This window comes from Suillus paluster (genome assembly GCF_016628075.1).
Source record: "Suillus paluster strain FC165 chromosome Unknown EDB91scaffold_194, whole genome shotgun sequence".
NCBI classification, from domain to species: domain Eukaryota; kingdom Fungi; phylum Basidiomycota; class Agaricomycetes; order Boletales; family Suillaceae; genus Suillus; species Suillus paluster.
Genome location: NW_024537754.1, coordinates 1 through 21418, shown reverse-complemented (window position 1 = coordinate 21418; position 21418 = coordinate 1). Strand labels below are relative to the sequence as shown.

The following is a 21418-nucleotide window of genomic DNA, read 5'->3' as shown; positions in this document are numbered from 1 at the left end:
TCTGAATCATGATTGGGTCTTCTTCTAGTGAGATTTCGCTTTTAGCCCAATCTATAGTAGGATTTTCATTTTTGAGCCAAGGAAGTCCGAGGATGATGTCTTCGCCTCCTAAGGAGGTAATAAGGAAGGTGGCGAACATGGTTCGGCCTCCTGCCGAGAAGAATAAATTGCAGGCTTTGTTAATAGTTCCTGCCTTGTTCTTCGTTCCATCCACGTTCCGGACTTCTATTTGTGAAGAGAGATTGTGAGTTGAGAAGTTGTTCTTTCGTACATATTTCCAGTCAATGAATGTTCCAGCGGCGCCTGAGTCAATTAGGGCAGCTGCTTCGGCGGTTTTATCGGACTTGCAGGATTCAATCGAAATAGGAATGCGCATAGAATTCGAATCGCCCACAGAAGATACAATGAGTCCGATAGATGTACTAGGGGTTTCCGACGCCGGTCCGGTCTCCCCATTTAGAAATCCTTCTTAGAAGAAGAAGGTACTTTCGACGCTTTCCAAGCTTTCCAAGCGAGGAATTCCTGATACTCTGCGTCTTGATCATCTTGTTCAATCTTAGTTTCACGGACTGGTTGTCCGGCCAGTTTCTGCCAACCGGGGGCGGAATCTCTGTGGTTAGGGCAATCCTTCATAAGCCCTTTCTTTCCACACTTGAAGCGGAGTCCCAATTTGCGACGTCTGTCTTGTTCAGACCGAGAAAGTCGAGCGTTGCGAACTGGAGTCGCTTCTTCATTGTCAATATCGACCTTGTCTATGTCCATTGCGTACGGGTCGTTCTTCTTTGAGAAGCTTCCTCCGGAGTTTATGAGCTGCCTCCTGGATTCGTATTCTCTTGCAGCTTCGATCCATTCTTTGATATCCGCGGGCATCTTCTCTCTAATGAGGATTGCTTCTTGGACTTCTTTCTTGAGTCCTTGTCTGAAACACGTTGTTTCGACGTCTGAATCTACACATTCGGCTTCTGCCGAGATTCGTTTGAAATAGGCAATGTATGCCGAGATAGTGGAGGTTTGCTTCGCTTTCATCAACATGTTGATGGCAGTAAGTGTGTCGTTCTTTGGGAAGAACACTGCTTTGAATTCCTTAATGAATTCGTCCCATTTCCCCATAGGGGTCGCGGTGTCATGTTTCTTATTAATCCATCCCGTGGCCCATTGTTGAGCGTGTCCTTTAGTCATGAACGACGTTGCGAATGCAATGCATTTTTCGTGGTTGTCATAGACATCTTTGTTCACGGTTATGTATGTGGAGACGGCTGTCCACCAGGCTTTAGCCTGTTTCTGCGAACCATCAAAGCTAGGTGGTCTGTTCAGATTGATTTCACCCATTTTCTTAGGTGGTGGTCTAGGTGTGAGTGGTGGTGGTGGTGTTGGGAATCTGGGCGGTGGTGGCGGTGGTGGTTCAGATGGTCCTGGTTGATCAGGTCCGTATCCTTCAAAGTATTCATTCTTGTCTTGTTCAATAGGAGAACCTGATTCTGAGAAGTGTTCTTCTTGTTCTTGTTACAGGGACCTTCAGACCCCTATCGTCTCCGCCAAACATTGCCGTCACAACCACGTCACAACACGTGACAGATGACATCACTGGCACATGACTAAACTGCAGAGCACAGCATGACAGCTGTTGGAGCAAGACAGCTCTGGAACCGACCTAGACCGGGATCAATAGAAGCTGCGCGCTTCTCCCTTATCACCCCTACTGATACACCAGTACTGACTATTGTTTATCCTATCGCTTATCATGACAGATAGTGTTATCTGACTTGGACACCTACCGCTGTGCCGGTACCATACCCTGGACCCTTACCGTTGAACCAGTACTCTTATCTCTGAGTCCTTATGACTCACATAGACGCTTACCTAGTTGGGACACTTTCTGGCTACCCAAGCCTACCCTGAACTCATAGGACGATACCTATATATATCACTGTAGTTAGACCATGTATTCTCTAACTTGATCTTCACTTGTGATATACGACTCTAGCTTCTTCTTTGAACCTTTAGTCAGTCATTCTGGATGGACAGCCTCCATTCAGTCTTCCATCGTCCTGATACTCCATGAAGCGGACACGGGATCGACCCTATCAAGTGCACTGTTGGGAAGCCGGGCTTTCCCGTAACAGTTCTGACTCCGAGGAGTACTGTCGTTGTTCTCTATAAGCCACGATGTATCGTGATGACTACTAGGGTAGCGTCGTCTTGTGATAGAGCTTAACCTTTTGTTACGCCGAAGTATAATGCAGGCAAACAATCACTAATAAGACCAAAGGTCTGTCGATACGTTCAAGACAACAGTCTTAAGAATGCCCAAAGTCAAGTCAAGGCTAAGTACCGAAGAGGTAACTTAGAATCAAGTCAGATGTTCAAAGGAAAACCAGTGTAGGTTAAGCTGAAGAATCAGCGTCACCTAGCTAGGGTTTATATAGTATGCTGGGTACAGGGTGTGACGTAATAATAGGTATGTATCAGTAAGCATATGCGTAAGCAATGAGGCGTCTGAGTAATACCGAACTAAATATAGCATGATAAGAGACATGCATAGTAAGCATGGATCAAGGGAAAAAGAAGCAAGATAAGCACAGCCGTAACACTTTCGGCATGATCCAGTTTTCGCCTGCGTTTTTCAAGCCACTCAGAATGTTGGAGTTCAATGAAGTCTTTGCACACGAGCAGAACATTCGGCACAAGTTCGTTGCAGAGTCCCAGGGCACACTCATGGCAATTTTGCCTGTCCATACATGTGAGGAACGTGACCTTTTCCAGCTCCTCGTCCAGTCATCCCCATTATTTTCGGATTCCAACCGGCAACCGAACTGGACAGCTCTCGCAGTCGTTTGGGCTGGACACGCTGATGGTCGTAATATTTTCTATAAGGTATGGTTTTTGTGTCGTGGTTTGTACAATTTGCACTGATGACTTGCTGACATTCGAAAAGCTCCCAGAACACCTCAAGACATACTACAAGACATGGATAGATTTTTGCAACGAGCAAAACACGATTTCGCTCAATGCTGAAGTGAGTCGGCGCATCCGTGCTCTCGTCCACTCTGCCCCAACCAATGTCACCATCAAAGCACCCACAGCACTCCCCACAACCCTGCATGACTCACTGGCAGTCAGCCTATGTGTTGACATCGACGAGGTCAACTCATGGCAGATTGGCAAGCTACTCGCTGACTGTGCCCTGCAGCGGTCAGCAGTCCACTATCTTTATGCTGATAGTATGCACGTGCATCCCTTGGTCGCAGGATCCTCGCGTGAGCGCAAACGGAAGGCAGACAACCACCCTATAGGCTACAACAGGAAGTTCAGAAGGTGTTAATGGACCTGGCAAGCGCACGAACAAGCCACAAAAGTGCCGCAACTGTCAAAGTACTCAGTGCGCAGGAAGATGGGCTGTCAAGAAATCCACATTACCTCTCAAACCGGTATGTTTTGTGATGAGTCTTCGCACACTGTTTCATGTTGATTCATTTTGGACTTAGGGCATTCAATAAATGACTTGGTTAGATTGCTTCGCTGCTCTCATTTAGCTTTCGCCATTGTAGCTATTGCAAACCGGCATCTTTTTATCATAGCAATGGTTCAACGTTTCATGTGTCTAAGGAATGTTTTCCCTCTCCTCCCTCTCCTTATTTAATTTAATTAATTTAAATTAATATTCTGTCGATACCCACACCTATAGTTTGACTGCTGAAATTCACTCGATTCCGTCTATTGCATTCCATATCTGATATGAGTACTAGTGATATAAGCTACGATAAGCCTGAGTAAGACTGCGGCGGCCAAGGCTAGATCAGCATTAGAAGCCATCCCATCTGATCACTTTCGATCAGCCTGCACTGTGCCTGCCTTATCTACAAGGCATGTTCAACCTTGGTGAGTTATGCCAGGCTGGAGCCCTGAAATTCCAAATTCAGAGGCGGTTTTGCTTCTCAAACGAGCACCTTTTTCGATCTAGACGGGTAGAAATATCCTTGTTTTGCCTTATCAGTTTACATTCTGTTTATAGCCTCTAAACATGTACTACTATTCCGGTTGGTTCTAAATCTGGTTTCCGCAGTGAGTGAGCCTCAACTTTCAGAAAGATCTGAAGTCTCTATTTCAGCTGTACCGGTGAATGCATCTCTCTCGTTCACCTTGGGTCGGTCTATGTCTTGTCTTTATCCTGTTAATGGTCACTGTGTCCTTTCGCTGCAATGCAATGAGTTGCACCTGGGAAAAGGATACAGATTCTCGTGGACTCAGCCGGCATCGCGCTACGTGCAGGCACTACCAGAGGGCAAGCACATTAGCTATGAAGACCAGGCGGGAACGAGCAAAAGAGTCCACTCAAACATTACAAAAATCGACCCCACTGGCACGGACAACAACTAGTACGATGGTAAGTCATCTACATCTAAGGTCATCCGAGAATTCCGGCATAGTAGACTTACAGTGTATTAAACGCAGCCACTTGAACCAGTCCAATTCGTAACAAATCGTCGTTCGAAACCTATAGCCCATTGTGAACCCAAGGTGTTCAAGGTACCTACTAAGCGCGTCCAAGTCGATCCGGCTAGTACTACTACTCCGGTTGGTGCCTCCGAAGCTTTCACATTGCACTGTCAGGACTCCGAAGATGTTGTGATGGCGGATACCACCAATGGCGACCGTGATCTTCCAGGTGTGCACGTTCTTGAATTTTGTTTACTGCAGTAGCCCTCATGGATCACCCGTAGACCCACGTCAACATCCTTCGCGACGCATATTCGTACCAAGGAATTTCGATGATCTCCTGCCTACCAATGAAGACATCAATCCCTCAAGTTTTCCTGGGAATGACCAGTCGCTTGCGACCGAAACTCAGAATCCACCGCAGCGTAGAATCCAAAGAGTCCTCTTGACACTACGCGACACTCTCCAAACAGCGTTCGACATTATTGGACTCTCTCAACATTATCCTCGACGTCTGTCATTTGAGCCTGATAAATTTGTTCCATCTGCGCTATTAGCCAAATCTTCTCCCAAGACTGGTGACACGCACGATACCCAAGGACCATACACACTTCCTGGCGTCTCTGAACCACCCTTTCCCTTTCCTAACATGACCATCTATCGTCTCATGACCTGGATGAACTCCGGCAGCCACCAGAAATCACAGACTGAAGTAATGTGCCTCATCAAAGATGTAATTCAAGCCGAGGATTTTAATCCCAAGGACCTGGATGGGTTTTCGGTCAGGAGGTACCTGCGGGCACTGGACAATGACAAAAGCCAGGAAACCGCCACTTTTCCTGACAATTGGGTCAAGGCGGATGTCAATTTGGACATTCCTACAAAGTCCAAAAATGACGAGTCTGTATCATTTAGTGTTCCGGGATTTCATTATTGGCCACTTGTAGCAGTTATTTGCTCCGCATTTGCTGATATTCAAGCTAATGCATTCCACCTCTTTCCTTTCAAGCGCTTGTGGAAGGATCCCCTGGACGGCCATGAAGAGCGTGCATTTGATGAGCTCTACACCTCCGACTCCTGGCTAGAAGCTCAGGATGACCTGCAGAGGCAGCCAAAAGAACCTGGCTGCTCAGATGGAATATTGAGAAGGGTCTTTCTGTGGATCTTCACTTATTCAGCTGATTACTCTGAAAAGTGTGCTCTTTTTCTTTTTCTTTTTCTTTTTCTTTTTCTTTTTCTTTTTCTTTTTCTTTTTCTTTTTCTTTTTCTTTTTCTTTTTCTTTTTCTTTTTCTTTTTCTTTTTCTTTTTCTTTTTCTTTTTCTTTTTCTTTTTCTTTTTCTTTTTCTTTTTCTTTTTCTTTTTCTTTTTCTTTTTCTTTTTCTTTTTCTTTTTCTTTTTCTTTTTCTTTTTCTTTTTCTTTTTCTTTTTCTTTTTCTTTTTCTTTTTCTTTTCTTTTTCTTTTTCTTTTTCTTTTTCTTTTTCTTTTTCTTTTTCTTTTCTTTTTCTTTTTCTTTTTCTTTTTCTTTTTCTTTTTCTTTTTCTTTTTCTTTTTCTTTTTCTTTTGTAGAAAAGCTTGGCCCACTAGGATTTGATGCTTTCCGCATGCTCGTCGTTGATTTTCATGCATGAATGCGAGCTGGGCACGTGGAAGGCACTGTTTACACATCTCATCCGTCTACTTTACTCACTTCCGGGCGGCAATAACCTGGTTGCATGCCTCGATCACAGGTTCATTGTAATTTTTTTTTCAGGTATGAAACTGATGGCAGTAAACTTAGATTTCGTGAAGTTCCATCCTACGGCCACGGCATCACACCCCTGCTCAACTTGCTAAGCATGAGCGTCGTTGACCCATCCTTCAGCGTGTAGCAGAAATGGGACGCAGTTCAGACACTAGCCAGGAGGTGCCAATCGACTTGCCTGTCAGGCTCAAAGATCATCACTACATACCGAATCTTAGCCACAACAATCCATTACATGTGTTCAGATTTCTTCAACAACATGAAAATGATCCGGCTGTATCAGTAGGCGCAGTCTTCCTCATCACTCACCTCGCTCATGATAACTCATAGGGGTTCATACCAAAACTTAAGGACCACATACTATATCGACTTCGAAAGTTAGACGTCAGCTATTGTGACCATAGCTTCACTGATGATGAGCGCAGTTCCGTCATCATCCCAGACAACAAGATATACTCTGTCCAAACAATGCAGGTATATTATGCACGTTATAAGCTTTTACTAGGATATGACCGTTCAACTTCGCAGGTACATTACACCACTTATGACCTTCGACGAGAGTATGACACCATCAATCCTCGGACACATTCCGACGTCATGGTCTTATCTGGGGAAACGAAGCCCCAACATCCATACTGGTATGCCCGGGTTCTGGGCATCTATCACATGGATGTATGGCTTAATACTGAAGGTTCCGTGAAAATGCACTAAATCGAGGCTCTCTACGTTAGATGGCTCGCCCCCTTGACCGACTACCAGTCAGGGATGAACTGTGCTCGGCTTCCAAAGGTTGCTTTTGTTGAAGAGTCTGACCGTGATGCATTTGGGTTTTTGGATCCCGGTCAGGTCATCCGAAGTGTGCATTTGATTCCGGCTTTTGCTTCTGAGCGCGGAACAACCTCCCTTCGCCATGGAAAGTCTTTTGGACGTCAAAATGGTGAATTAGATGATTGGGAAGCGTACTACATTGGCATGTAAGTGCATCCTCCTGTCTCGTTTTTCTTTACTGAGCTGCGGACCACTCAGATTCGCTGATCGAGACATATTCATGCGTTATACACCCTGTGGAATCGGACATCCTACCGTCCTGTGTGAGATGACAAGAAATTGTGCCAACGCGGAGCTAGCAGACTGCCCAGACTCGCAGGATGGTGAGGGTGATGGAAATGTGGACTGGGAGAGTGATATTCAACACTGCCACGAAGGTGACAACTTGGAGGAGGGTGAAGTTAATAAAGACCAAGGCAAAGATGAAGATGAGTGGGATTGTGAAGACGGCGAGGAAGCAGAGGAGGAGGAGGAGAAGGAGGAGGAGGAAGAAGAAGATGATGACCATCTGTCTTTCTGAACAGCCCGAGCCCTGCCAGGCCTCCAGAATGTGCATTCTTTTGCCCAAGTTGATGTGTCTCAGTGGGCCCTTGCTTTTGTTGTACAAAACCTCTCACCTTATTTGCCGTACTACACAATCACACGCAAACAAATCGTTAAACTCAACAGTCGCTGCTTCGTTTCACTCAAACCTGGAAAGTCTTTAATGATCTCTTAACATGAACCATAAACAGGCATAAGTGAGAATACTTAACACAAGTGCGCTTCTAACCCTTGCTAGCCGCAATGGCAGACTGTCATGAACCGCCAGACTAATCTATATTTATTGACCATGGTTAAAGTGACTGTCCCATGGAAAGTCTTGAATGATGTCTTAATATGAAACATAAACGGACATAAGTGAGAATGATCAACAAGACGGACACCAGTGTGCTTCAGTCCCTTGCTGACTGCGATGGGGGCAGGTCACGACTTTGTCACGAACTGCCAGGCCAACCTTATTTGTTGAAAAGTGCCAAAGCGGCAATCCTGCAGAAAGGCTTAAATAATCTATTAATATCAAGCATCAACATTAGTAAGTGAGAATGATCCCCAACATGAACGCCAGTGCGCTTCTGTCCCTTGCTAGATGTGGCAGCAACACGTCACGACTTTGTCATGAACTGCCAGGCCAATCTATATTTGTTGACAAGTACTCAAGTGACTGTCCTGCAGAAAGTCTTGAATGTTCTATTAATGTGAAATATGGGAAATCGTAAGTGGGAAAGCTCAACAGCGCGGACACCATTGCGCTTTTGTTCCTTGCTGGCCGCGATGGCGGCTGGTCACAACTTTGTCACGAACACCTCCTGCTAGTCTATATTGGTGACCCCCCATGGCTCATCAGGAAAAACTATATCTCTATATAGAGGACCATCCTCTATATAGCCCCGATAGCACACCACAGCTCTATACAGTCTATGGCAAGCTATCACAGCACTATAGACCAGTATAGACATCATGAAAGTCTATATATTACCATAAAGTTTGGTAAGTGTATTTAGAAGTAAAACATTTCAACAACTATAGACCCCAGTAGACCATGGGAACTTTTTTCGATGAAAACCAAAGTTGTAGTCCTTGTCTAGGGAAGTCTATCCATAGTCTTATGACTTCAATAGGTTAAGATCCTAGTGAGTTATAAGGAAAATACTCGAAATTGAAGGGTTCAAGAAAGCAACTTGACCATGGGAACTTTTTTCGATTAAATCAAAGTTGTAGTCCTTGTCAAGGGAAGTCTATCCATAGTCTAATGACTTCAATAGGTCAAGATCTTAGTGAGTTATAAGGAAAATACTTGGAATTGAAGGGTTCAAAAGTGTTAAGGTACACCTTATTTATGTAAGCAAAAATGCGAAAATTCACCTTATGTGTATTCAAAATCCTAATGCTAACAGTCAATTTCATTGTCTTTTTCTTACTGTCATAATCCTAGTCCTATTAACCAAAAACTCGAAAATTCACCAAGTCTTGTGTTGTGGCTTTGTTTGGCACTGCTTATGTAAGCAAAAATGCGGTCAACCAACAAGTCTTTTCCCATTCTTTCCTAGGGCCTGACATGGGTCGACCCAGGTTGTGCCCGGGTATTACCCACGGGTCAGTTGAGTTTTTGGGCCATACCCGTACCCGTCCCGGGTCAAGTGGAATGGGTACGGGTCACCCGTGGGTGTTACCTGCGGGTGTGCGGGTCACCTGCGGGTACATTGTACGTCTACTCATTATCATGTAGCATCCGAGTCAATGAAATTCGCTAGTACAAGTGAACTAAAACATGCCGGAGTTAGTCACTATCGAGTTCTACGACATTATCTCGATCATGATCACTGCCAGCATCCTGTCGAGCTTTACCTTTTCCCTTCTTGCCTCTTTTCATGCTCTCGCTGAGGATTCGAGTAGCGATTTTGTCGTCCAAGAATGGGGTCTTGTACCACGAACTGATGGCCATCTGGGCCTTAAAGGCCTGTGAGCTGATGCCATGTTGAAGGTGATTGACCTGCAGACGACCGCAGGAAAATGCTCGTTCTGCATCCACAGAAGACGCTGATTTATGCCACAGTCAAAATGCATTGTTACAGTCATCCACATCACATACCTGGAGCAGACAGGAAGTCCAACGCCATTTGAGCTAGGCGGGGTCTCGTAGCGCGAGCATTCTCCCAATATTTAAGAACTCCGCCGATACCAATAATTTCAGGTCTCGAGACACGCGGAGAATTGATGTAGGATTCGAGTGAGTCCAATGATGGTGCATTGTGCAAAGACTCGTCATCGGAGTCGTTGATGTCATATTTTGATCGTTTTCTCTGCAAATTAGTAAGATCGATGAGCAAGCAAAATTTTCTCTGCTGCTGTACATACCGCTGGTGGACGACTCGACGACTGAGTTGATAAAAGGTCGGCAGCAGTTGGTGCATAAGTTTCCAACCAGCGTTGAGTTGCGATGCGCCGTGCTTCAATTTTATCTTTTTCATGCCAATCTCGGTTCTTGGTGAACCACTCCATTTTTTTATCAGGGCACATTACTAGTACACGCCGAGTTGTAGTAAGCCTTTACCAGAAAGGAACTAAATGATGTACTAATTGCAATGTGATAGACCTTGTTGTCATCTGTGAGTGCATAGTATTTCCCAATGACTTGCAGTGCTGCAAGTGCGGCGACTCAAACTATAGCAGATAGTTCAGTATCATGTGAAACTTTTACCATCATATGTTCGAGATGTTCGAGCATAGGAATGACCTCGTGCACAAGAGGCACCTCAGCCTGCGAGAAACGATTGGTCAAGTCATCAAAAATCTAAGCAACGAGTGCATTGGTGACGGGCAAAACTTTGGACATGACAAAGTAGTACCTCGAGCACAGGAATAAGCTGCTTTGTAAGCTTCCACTGCGTCACGGTGAGAGCATATATCTGCAAGCCATTGGCTTCCTGGCTAGTAAATAGCTTGATTTCCTTCTCGAATGACATATGAGTCTTCAGGCAAGCGAAATCCGAGTTCCAACGTGTTGGGACTCGTCGATCCAAAGTCTTTTTCTGGGACGGACCACCACCTTCGATTGTCACGATCCGTTCGAATGCAGCTTGAAGATTGGCACTGTCATGCAGTCTTTTGGCAAGACCCGCAACCTGTTGCATAAGGTTAGAACAATTTATTATGAAAAAAAGTATTCCCGCCTTTGGAAATAGCCCGAGTGCTTCACGTTGCTCGGCTGAAGTTATCAACAGTCCCATTTCCTTGCCAGTGTTGAGAGCATCCCGATGAACGGCTGAGACAACTTCCTTGTCATGGGCATCCTTGTCTGCATCAATCTCACCATCACCACTTTGCGGCTCCAACACGTCTGCAGCAAGATGTTCCTCATCAGCTGTTAGCTGCTCGACTTCGACTTCAGTGGTATCAGTCGTGGTTGCCGTCACACTTGATGCACCAGCAACAGCTGCTGGTCCACGCTTACGTGTGTGTTGACCCATTGCAATTATTTTCTTGCGTTTTGGCTGCCGGAAGAAGAAGGAGATAAATGCCTGCATTGGATGTTCAGCCCGCCAATGAGCAAAAAGGAGAAGAAACACATACTTTCGCTATGAGGTTCACTGTGTGTGGAAAGCAACGAGACCTGGACAACTTGCCACGGAACCCATCAATCAAGGTCACGAGGTGCTCTGCCGTCGCATCACAATTACTCGCATTGTCCATAGTAAGAGTATGTAGCTTTTTCTCTAATCCAAAGTGTTTCAGACAATCCGCTGTGACTCGTGCGAGGTATGATCCAGTGTGACTCTGTGTAAGCCTAACCACAACATATGAGAATCACGGTGCTACCAATTTGATTGAAAAACTCACCGGATGAACTCGATTATAGTACGGTAGATAATTCCCTGCGCCAACCAAACTACAACCAATCCCAAGTAAGCTGCAGCGAAAGGGGAAGTCCATCCATCGATCACAAGGTGGATGGAACCAACGTGTTTCTATACAGCATCGAAGAAATTCAGGACAGATCTTATTCAAAAAGGAAAGACGTACGGAAAAATGCACTTTGACTTGCTTCGATCCCTCGAGATAGATAGCGGACACGTCACGCGCAACAGTACGGGGGTTGGGGATAATAACTCCTGGTCGAAGGAGCTGGACTTCAGCAATGTAGTGTGGATCAGTGACAAAGTTGAATGGGCGCTTTGAAACTGCACAGCGCAAAGCAATTAGCGCACGGTGTGCAGCTTGTGTGTAAGATGACACTGAATTTTCGAGAGTTTGTTGTGCGCCAACAGAATCCAGGGTACCAGCCTGAACACCACGCCGTGTCTCGCACTTGTCTACCCCACGCTGAAGGTTTTTCGTCCCCTGTCCATTTTGCATGCGTTTTCGCTTGTGGCGATGGCTAGTTGGATCGACACGGCACGTAAATATGTAGAGAATGTAGTCGGGATTGCCATCCCCACGATGGTGGCGCTCCAACGAGACATCGTAATGATTGTAAACTTTTGACTTCCATCGTGTGCACGAGTGATCTGGATCATGATTGGATCAACAACTGCAAGACTGTAGGCTGAGCTTACGAATAATTTCAGCATCCGGTAGGTCCCAAACATCAATGTCTGTCTTCTCTTTGGAATCCGATTCACGAGGTTTGGTAGGGGAGAGTATAACTGGTGCTGGCGAATCTGTATTGCTTCGAGTTCGTGATCTGGTCCGTTTGGAAGGAGTTCGAGGTTCGGAGGGAGACATACCGCACACGAATTCACGAACTCTCGAGTCTCGGGTTTTGCTCTCTCATAGGTCGAAAGGTATTGAACTCGGGTGATTAGCCCGAAAATCTAGCCTATCACTGTTAGCAAATTTTCGGTAGACCCACATAGTTAGTACGAGGCTGAACTTCTGAAGATGCAGCCTGCAAGCTTCGGCAAGTACTTGTCAAAGTTGTCAAAGTTGCTATGTCATTTGATGTCGGCTACAACAGCACTTGATGTCAATGTACAGCGAGGTGACCAGGTACAAAGCTCAACACTGCCATACTACTAGTGACCAGCGGGCACCCGTGGGTAGCTTCGAAAGTTGGATGTCGATGACCGTACCCGCCCGGGTGCAGCACCCAAGCCAACCCGTAACCTGTAGCACCCAACCCGCACCCCACCCGTGGGTTCCACCCGGGCGGGTACCCGGGCAACCTCTACCCATGTCAGGCCCTATTCTTTCCTTTCCCCCCCACTGCCCCCTCATTAGATTATCTTCCATATTTTTCTTACAATTTTCGAGTTTTTGCCTCTCTTCTCTTCTTCTTGCTTCTCTATCCTTCTCTTGGTGTTGATGTTGTTGGTGCTGGTACTGGTGCTGGTGCTTTGAACTCTGGTAAGTCTCCCTCCATAATTTTCGCATTTTTGACTATTTGACTAATCTTTTTTCTAACCCTCTCCTTCTAGCTCTCTTCCCTCCTGCTCCTCCTCCCCCCAACTATTTTCGCATTTTTGACCATTTGGCAAGTCTTTTCTCTGACTCTCACTTCCTCCTGTCTGATCCTCTCCTTCTAGCTCCCTTCCCTCCTCTTCCCTCAAGAATTTTCGCAATTTTCACTATTTGGTAAGTCTTTCTTTTTTTTGTATTCATCTTTCCTCTCTGATTCTTCCTTCTAGTTCTCTTGCCTCTTCCTCCTGTAATTTTCGCATTTTTGCCTGTTTTGTAGTTATTAGTTTACATGTATTGTAGTAGTTGAAATATAATTTGGAATTTTCGCTTTTTTTTAATTTTGAGAACACTATCATGGCAACAAACAGCTATTAAGAGAAATTTTTGCTTTGTGTTTTGAGCTATAATAGCTACAATAGTTGTGGTATGTTCCACCCAGCTATAGCAACTTTAATAGAGCTATATAGCACTATACACTGGTGTAGTAAGCCTGCACAATTGGGCACTTGGCTATACGAGCTATAGGGCTATGGAGTCTGTATAGCAGTCTATAGCGCTATGGGTGGCTATATAGCCTTACCACATTTTCCTGATGCTGAGTATGAACATGTTGAATTTCTCATAGTATACATGGTCATATTTTGCTGCAGCAGAGTTATGTTCTTCTATAGTTCCCACGGCTACAAAATCAAGGACTCATCCGTTCACTGATGGAAGCACACTACATAATTGGACCGGTCAGCATTAAGCTTAGTACGAGGATGGCTGCTGTCGAGAGATGATGATCGAAAGGATGGCCTTATCCAGGTCAGACAGGACACCCCCTGAAGGATGTGTGGTGTGACTTCTGTCCACGATCAAATTAATACTAATGTCAGCAGTATGAGAAGCAACTACCACCACCATCCAAGCCCATATTAAATTTGAACCTTGGGATATTCAGAACGTTTCTTGCATTCGGATCCTCTTTAATATTGTCGTTGACTGGTTCACATCATCCACCATGACCACCACCATGACCATCCGTTGGTAGCAACTTGGTTTTCACCATCAGCATCCTGCGCAGGATGTATAATCATCGCCACCCGCTCTCATCACTTGCTGCGCTCATGGTAGCTCAGCGCTCAACCCTTACCTTTTGACGAATAAAACCGACCTTGCCCACTCATATTGTATCCAACACTCTATACTGTCATGATCATGATCATTCACTGTGTGTTGTTACATCTACTAAAAACGAAGGCCTACGCTGATGGCGCTCACCGACCAACCCCAGATATTGCATTCTACTGCAGCTTCAAGTTGGGCGTTGAATCTGCTTCACTCTCAAAATCTCCATATATCCATGACCACAACTGCTTCCTTCTCCCCAGGCTGCTCGGGCACCATGCACAGGTCACTACGATCCTACCTAATGTTGACAAGCCTCTGCCTTGCTAATTGCAAATGCACATCTGACAAACTCCACAGGAGGCAAGTTCTCCATTTCGTTACCACTCTCAGTGGCCGAGATTTGCTGTGTCAGAACCATCCGGACTAGTTTGGACTCTGAGTACTTCTCCCACATGGGAGACTTGTCCAGCTTATAAGTATTCGGATCGCCAGTGCGCACGAAGGAAAGCCAGTAAGCAATGAGTTCGGAAGCAAATGCTTTTTGGGCATTTGTCTGTGGGTCAAATGTGCTGGTGCCATTGGGACTAAAATGACATCTCTATCAGCCTGTGTGGCTATTTAGGATGGACTTTGTCTTACCCAGTGGTAGTGCCATTAAACATCATCCAGTTCTCAGCAGCATGTGTGACATATTTGGTATTCAACATTGGGTCAGGCATGTTGTACCAATAAGTCCAAGTATTTGAATAGTGAGGATGGGTTGCCCATGGCCTGGGGCTGATATTGGTATTGTTAGCATAACTCAAGGGACTACACAGTAGCGTGAGGCTTAGACTTACAGCGCATATCACATCAGGTTCGCCTGTGGCCACTTGGAACTGCTGAATCTTAGAATCGAAGTCATCTATTGGATATAACCACAAGAACTGCTGAATGTCTGTGTCTGTCAATGACGGGAAAAATGCCTTAAGTCCCGTAGAGATATCGAGGTTCGGCGATAAGGAAAGAGTCTCGTTGGATGCTGAGCTATCGATTTTTGTATCGGTGACAGCGCGGTACCAAAATGACTCGCCAACATACCCAACTATAAGCGGGACATGAGTGAACTCACCACACTGGAACTTTGTCGTAGGGTGTCCAGTAATCAGTAAGCCGTCCACGATGGGTATGTATCCACTGTATTCCATGCCACCACGTCAGCTGCGGAAAGCCTCGTATAGAGCAGACAGAACTCACAAGTCTCTATGGAGTGCATTATCCTGTGCAAATGCAAGTGTGCTAATGTTTGCACCGTGGAGGCATTTCATTTGATCTGCTACAGAACCATTTTCACATCCTGCAAGCAATGTATAGGATTCAAAGAGGGGCTGTTAATGGGCGTTAGATGGAGAGCTAATGCCAGTGGTATTTCACATACCTGCTGTTGCTTAGGGGTGGGAAGGGCCGACCTACTGACGCTCTGTGCAATAACATGAGAAAAAAGCCCTTTGCTCTTGTCGACAACCGTGTGTAGCTCCACAGAGGCCCCACTGGCACTGTGCCCGCTGATGGTGACATTGGTTGGGTCGCCCCCGAATTTACTGATGTATGACTTCACCCATTTGAGTGCCTGGATCTGGTCCCTGAGCCTGGCATTGAAGTCGCCGTATGCGGGGTTGGTGAACTCGGGAGCGGCCAGGAAGCCAAGAGAACCAGAATTCAAGGATTAGTCATGCAGGTCAAAAAAAGGAAGAAAGTGAACCGCCCCGATCGATCTCATCATGATCGTGCCTTGTTCATGGGGTTGCAGTTGAACGTATGAGCTATCCAAGGACCCTGGCTGCTCCCTATACTGTATGTCCACTGGTAGCGCCTCATACGTCCTTGAAATCACCCATCCTATGGTCCTAAATGTTGTGCCTCAGAAGCCTGTAGCACATACCCTATGTCCGTTGGTAGCGCCCCGAGAGGCTGTAGATCCGACGACAAAGCTCAAACAGGTGTCCAGTTTCCCTAAACAGGACTGGTTGACTACCAACTGACGACACATACTGCAGTCACTTTACCCTTGATACTAACAGCCAGCTGAGGGTGAAAATTCCCTGTTCCAAACAGGCCAGCTGATGTGGGCCCATCAATGTACTGTTCTGTTAAATACAGGTGGGCCCATAGTATGTGGTATAGGAAATAAGTGTACACTTTTCTATTGAATTTGGTAGATAGTGTGGTTGTTAGTATATGAAATATGTACCTGATACAAACAGGTGGGCCGGTCAAAGTGTGTTTGTGATAGCAACAGGTGGGCCTATGGTATGCGGTGTAGGGTGTAATAGATAAGCATAGATATTTCTATTGATTTTGGTTGATAGTGTATGGTAGGTAGTGTATGAAATATGTACCTGATACAAACAGGTGGGCCGGTCAAGGTGTGTTTGTGATACCAACAGGTGGGCCGAGTGGGTCAGGGATCTGATATATCAGATGGGCCGAGGATACTGGTCAGTCAATGGGGGTCAGTAGGTCAATTTGGTAGGTCAATGGGGGTCGGTCAATGGGGGTAGGTTAATGGGGGTCGGTAGGTCATTGGGTTGGTTGGTCAATGGGGGTTGGTTGGTCAATGGGGGTTGGTCAATGGGGGTTGGTCAATGGGGGTAGATTAATGGGGGTCAGTAGGTCATTGGGTCAGTCGGTCAATGGGGGTCGGCCGGTCAATGGGTTGGTAAATCAATGGGTCGGTCGGTCAATGGGTCAGTCGGTCACAAAAACATCAGTCGAGATATGACTGAAGTCAAAAACATTGGTCAAGATATGGCCGAAATTGAAAAAATTGACCGAGGTATGACTGAAACAGCCGAGGTATGACTGAAATCGAAAACATCAGTCAAGATATGGCTGAAATTGAAAACATCGGCCAAGACATGATTGAAATGGCCGAGATATGACTGAAGTCAAAAACATCGGTTGAGATATGGCTGAAATTGAACACATCAGCCGAGGCATGACTAAAACGGCCGAGGTATGACCAAAATCAAAAACATTGGTTGGGATATGACTGAAGTCAAAAACATCGGTCAAGATATGGCCGAAATCCAAAACATCGGCCAAGACATGATTGAAATGGCCAAGATATGACTGAAGTCAAAAACATCGGTCGGGATATGACTGAGCAAAATCCAAAACATCAGTCTAGATATGGCCAAGATTGGAAACATCGCCCAAGGCATGACTGAAATGGCCAAGATATGACAAAAATCAAAAACATCAGTCTAGATATGGCCAAGATTGAAAACATCGCCCAAGGCATGACTGAAATGGCCGAAGTATGACAAAAATCAAAAACATCAGTCGGGATATGACCGAAATCCAAAACATGGGCCGAGATATGACCAAAATCAAAAACATCGGTCACAATATGGCCGAGATTGGAAACATCGGCTGATGCATGACTGAAATGGCCGGGATATGACAAAAATCAAAAACATCAGTCTAGATATGGCCGGGATTGAAAACATCGCCCAAGGCATGACTGAAATGGCTGAAGTATGACAAAAATCAAAAACATCAGTCTAGATATGGCCGAGATTGAAAACATTGGCTTAGGCATGACTGAAACAACCCAAGTATGACAAAAATCCAAAACATCGGCCAAGATATGACTGAAGTCAAAAACATCGGTCAAGATATGGCTGAAATCCAAAACATCGGCCGAGACATGATTGAAATGGCTGAGATATGACTGAAGTCAAAAACATCGGTTGGGATATGACCAAAATCAAAAACATCGGTCGGGATATGACCAAAATCAAAAACATCGGTCTAGATATGGCCGAGATTAAAAACATCGGCCGAGGCATGACTGAAATGGCCGAGATATGACAAAAATCAAAAACATCGGCCAAGGTATGACTGAAATGGCCGAGATATGTCCGAAATCAAACACATCAGTCAAGATATGACTGAAATCGAAAACATCGGCCGAGATATGACCGAAGTCAAAAACATCGGTCAATACATGGCCGAAATCCAAAACATCGGCCGAGGCATGATTGAAACAGCCGAGATATGACCAAAATCAAAAAGATCGGTCAAGATATGGCCAAGATATGACTGAAATCCATTCCTAAGCTTATTTGGAGTGTATATATTATATAGCCAGCCCAGGACACACATAGGATCCTTCTACAGGAACAAAATGATAGAAAATCGCATTTTTGGCATTTTTGATGTTTTTCAGTATCTTACCCTTGCACATCTGATCAACCCTGTTCATATATCATGAGAATAGTATATATACCTCCTTTCATGATGAAGATCAGTTCAAAATAGGTTGTTGGTTTGAGATACTGCATATGCTTGCTATTTCTACTGATAAGAGATCAATACCTTCAAATCATCAAAATTTAATAATCAGAAACTTGGAGTACATTCACAATATATTCAGTATCATATGTATAAATTTACAGAACAATCCAACAAGAATTGAATGCTGAGGAAGTGAAATAGATAAGAAATTGAGTGTGAGAAAGCTCAAGGACCCAAAACATCGAAAATGGTCAGTTGAGCAATAGTAGGGCTTTAATGCTAGGTCAACACACATTTACACTACATCCCTTCCACTCACCCCCTACCCTCAGGGCAGTAGGTAGTATGGGTTCCTTAGGTAGTTTACAGTCTATCCTACATATTTTTAATGAAATCTTCAACTTGAATTATATATAAATGTGACTTTGTGCAGTTGCCTACCTGTTGCAAAAACCAAAAGACCACTCCGGGATCAATTTCAACTGATCATTTTGGACCCAGTTGCCTTCAAATGGGTAGTACTCATCTAGGCGAACACCTTGGTGGTCTAATCTTCAACAATGGTTCAGATCTGAGAAAGTTATGAGCCATAATTCAGATTTCAGTCACATCTCAGCCAGCCGATGTCTTGGATTTATTTAGCTTATATCTCGGTCAGATGATAACCGATTGACATAATAAGACTATGGATATGATCGCCTTTACTGGGGCTACAACTGTTGTTAACAATGTGAAGCATAAAAACAACTTTCGGCCAGCCAATATTTTGGATCTTGGTCATACTACTTAGATCTTGACCAATGTTTTTGACTTCAGTCATGTCTCGGCCGATGTTTTTGATTTTGGTCATATCCTGACCGATGTTTTTGACTTCAGTCATATCTCAGCCATTTCAATCATGTCTCGGCCGATGTTTTGGATTTTTGTCATACTTGGGCCATTTCAGTCATGCCTTGGCTGATGTTTTCAATCTCAGCCATATCTAGACCGATGTTTTTGATTTTTGTCATACTTCGGCCATTTCAGTCATGCCTTGGGCGATGTTTTCAATCTCGGCCATATCTAGACCGATGTTTTTGATTTTTGTCATACTTCAGCCATTTCAGTCATGCCTCGGGCAATGTTTTCAATCCCGGCCATATCTAGACCGATGTTTCTGATTTTTGTCATATCTCGGCCATTTCAGTCATGCCTCGGGCGATGTTTTCAATCCCGGCCATATCTAGACCGATGTTTTTGATTTCAGTCATATCCTGACCGATGTTTTTGATTTTTGTCATATCTCGGCCATTTCAGTCATGCCTCGGCCGATGTTTTCACTCTCGGCCATATCTAGACCGATGTTTTTGATTTCAGTCATATCCCAACCAATGTTTTTGATTTTTGTCATATCTTGGCCTTTTCAGTCATGCCTTGGCTGATGTTTTTGACTTCACCATTTCAATCACGTCTTGGCCGATGTTTTGGATTTTGGCCATATCTTTACCGATGTTTTTGACTTCAGTCATATCCCAGCCGATGTTTTGGATTTCAGTCATATCCCGACTGATGTTTTTCATTTTTGTCATTATCCATTGCCATCGGCCCATTTGATGGTATCAGCTCCCATCGGCCGACCTGATTGCATCAGCCACCACATTCTATTGGCCCATCTGATAGCATCAGGTATTCATTGCCATCGGCCCATTTGATGTTATCAGCTGCTATTGGCCGACCTGATTGCATCAGTCACCACATTCTATTGGCCCATCTGATAACATCAGGAATTTGTTGCCATCGGCCCATTTAATGGTATCAGCTCCTATCGGCCCACCTGATTACATCGGCCAACACATTCTCTCGGCCCACACGATAGTATCGGGAATTCATTGCCATCAGCTCATTTGATAGTATCAGCTCCTATCGTCCCACCTGATTGCATCAGCCAACACATGCTGTTGGCCGGGGGCCCATCTGATTGCATCAGGCATTCACTTCCATCAGCCCACATGATGGCATCAGATATTCATTTTCATTGGTCGGCCCATACGATGGCTTCACACCCATCATCGGCCGACTGGTACACACAGCTGCTATATTCCACATTGGCCCAGCTGATAACATCACACACTCCACCATTTTTCCCTGGCCATCGGCTGACAAGATAATATCAAGTATCACTACATATGGGCCCACCTGTTAAAATCGACTCCCATTGAGACCACCGGCCGAACGTTAGACATGGGAAATATTTTCGGTCAGCCAAGGTCCACTGGCCTGTTTGGAACAGGGAATTTCACCCTCGGCTGCCTGTTTTATACAGGGTATGTGACTGAATGGGCTCCTGATGAAGGGATTCACCATGTAGCTATGTTTACTGACATATGGTATACTTATGCAGAACATTTGGTAGCACTAGTTGTGGTAGTAGAACCAGAATCGAACCATTTTTTGTATCATCCAACCCCCCACCCTTGTGAAGTCTGTGCTATGACCTGGCAAAACATCCTAGACAAGCTGAAAAAAAGCTGCTCTGACAGTCAGCAATCAAGGACCAGCATCTGAGAGTATCCTCGGAGTTAAGCACCTGACACTCCAGCATTCCGCAGACCACTGGGGAGGAGCTTCATGCTCCCGTTCATGCCAATCTTCGGTTGGGGGCAAGAAGGAGGTCTACTATCTTCAAAATCGAGTCAGGCAGACTTTCTCCTTATACACGACTTTCTGAATACCTTTGCCCACGTTGAGCAAGATGTCGGGGAAGGATCCTGTCTGTCTGCAATGGTTCCTCAAATGCATACAGCACTCGAGCTCTGGTGAGTTATTTTGTTCAGCTCTGGTGAGGGGTCATCACTCACTGGGCAATCGCAGTCAAAAGGCTCCCCAATCACCTGCCACACGGAAACCAGTCAGAGCCACTGCACCTGCACACAAATCCATCTCATACCACTGGCACACCATCACCTGCAAGGCCTGACACCCAGCGAAAGGAATATATCAAGATCTCAGAGGGCTCAGATAAGGAAGACGAAGAAAGTACTGACGGGTCAGAGGGCCATGACACTGATGATGAACGGTAGGCATCAAATCATAAGTC

The 21418-nt window shown here is 45.1% G+C and overlaps 4 protein-coding genes across 4 annotated transcripts; 1 reads left to right on the top strand and 3 right to left on the bottom strand.

The window, feature by feature from the left end:
• Positions 1-2547: 2547 nt before the first annotated feature.
• Positions 2548-3322, top strand: EDB91DRAFT_1256463 (uncharacterized protein; the record flags this gene model as incomplete). Its single annotated transcript, XM_041324160.1, has 2 exons — positions 2548-2874; positions 2936-3322. 2 exons carry the CDS (start codon positions 2548-2550, stop codon positions 3320-3322), a joined length of 714 nt encoding a protein of 237 aa, XP_041169346.1.
• Positions 3323-11082: 7760 nt separating this feature from the next.
• On the bottom strand, positions 11083-11337 carry EDB91DRAFT_1064361 (uncharacterized protein; the record flags this gene model as incomplete). The annotated part of the gene is made up of 1 exon (XM_041314686.1): positions 11083-11337. A coding segment is annotated over one exon (255 nt), but the record flags the coding sequence as incomplete, so codon positions are not given.
• Positions 11338-11565: 228 nt separating this feature from the next.
• On the bottom strand, positions 11566-11904 carry EDB91DRAFT_1004033 (uncharacterized protein; the record flags this gene model as incomplete). Its single annotated transcript, XM_041312279.1, has 1 exon — positions 11566-11904. A coding segment is annotated over one exon (339 nt), but the record flags the coding sequence as incomplete, so codon positions are not given.
• A 2298-nt stretch (positions 11905-14202) lies between these two features.
• Positions 14203-15751, bottom strand: EDB91DRAFT_1275605 (Alpha/Beta hydrolase protein; the record flags this gene model as incomplete). The annotated part of the gene is made up of 6 exons (XM_041324653.1): positions 14203-14645; positions 14701-14832; positions 14878-15087; positions 15142-15237; positions 15298-15428; positions 15479-15751. Coding segments are annotated over 6 exons (1128 nt in total), but the record flags the coding sequence as incomplete, so codon positions are not given.
• Positions 15752-21418: the final 5667 nt, after the last annotated feature.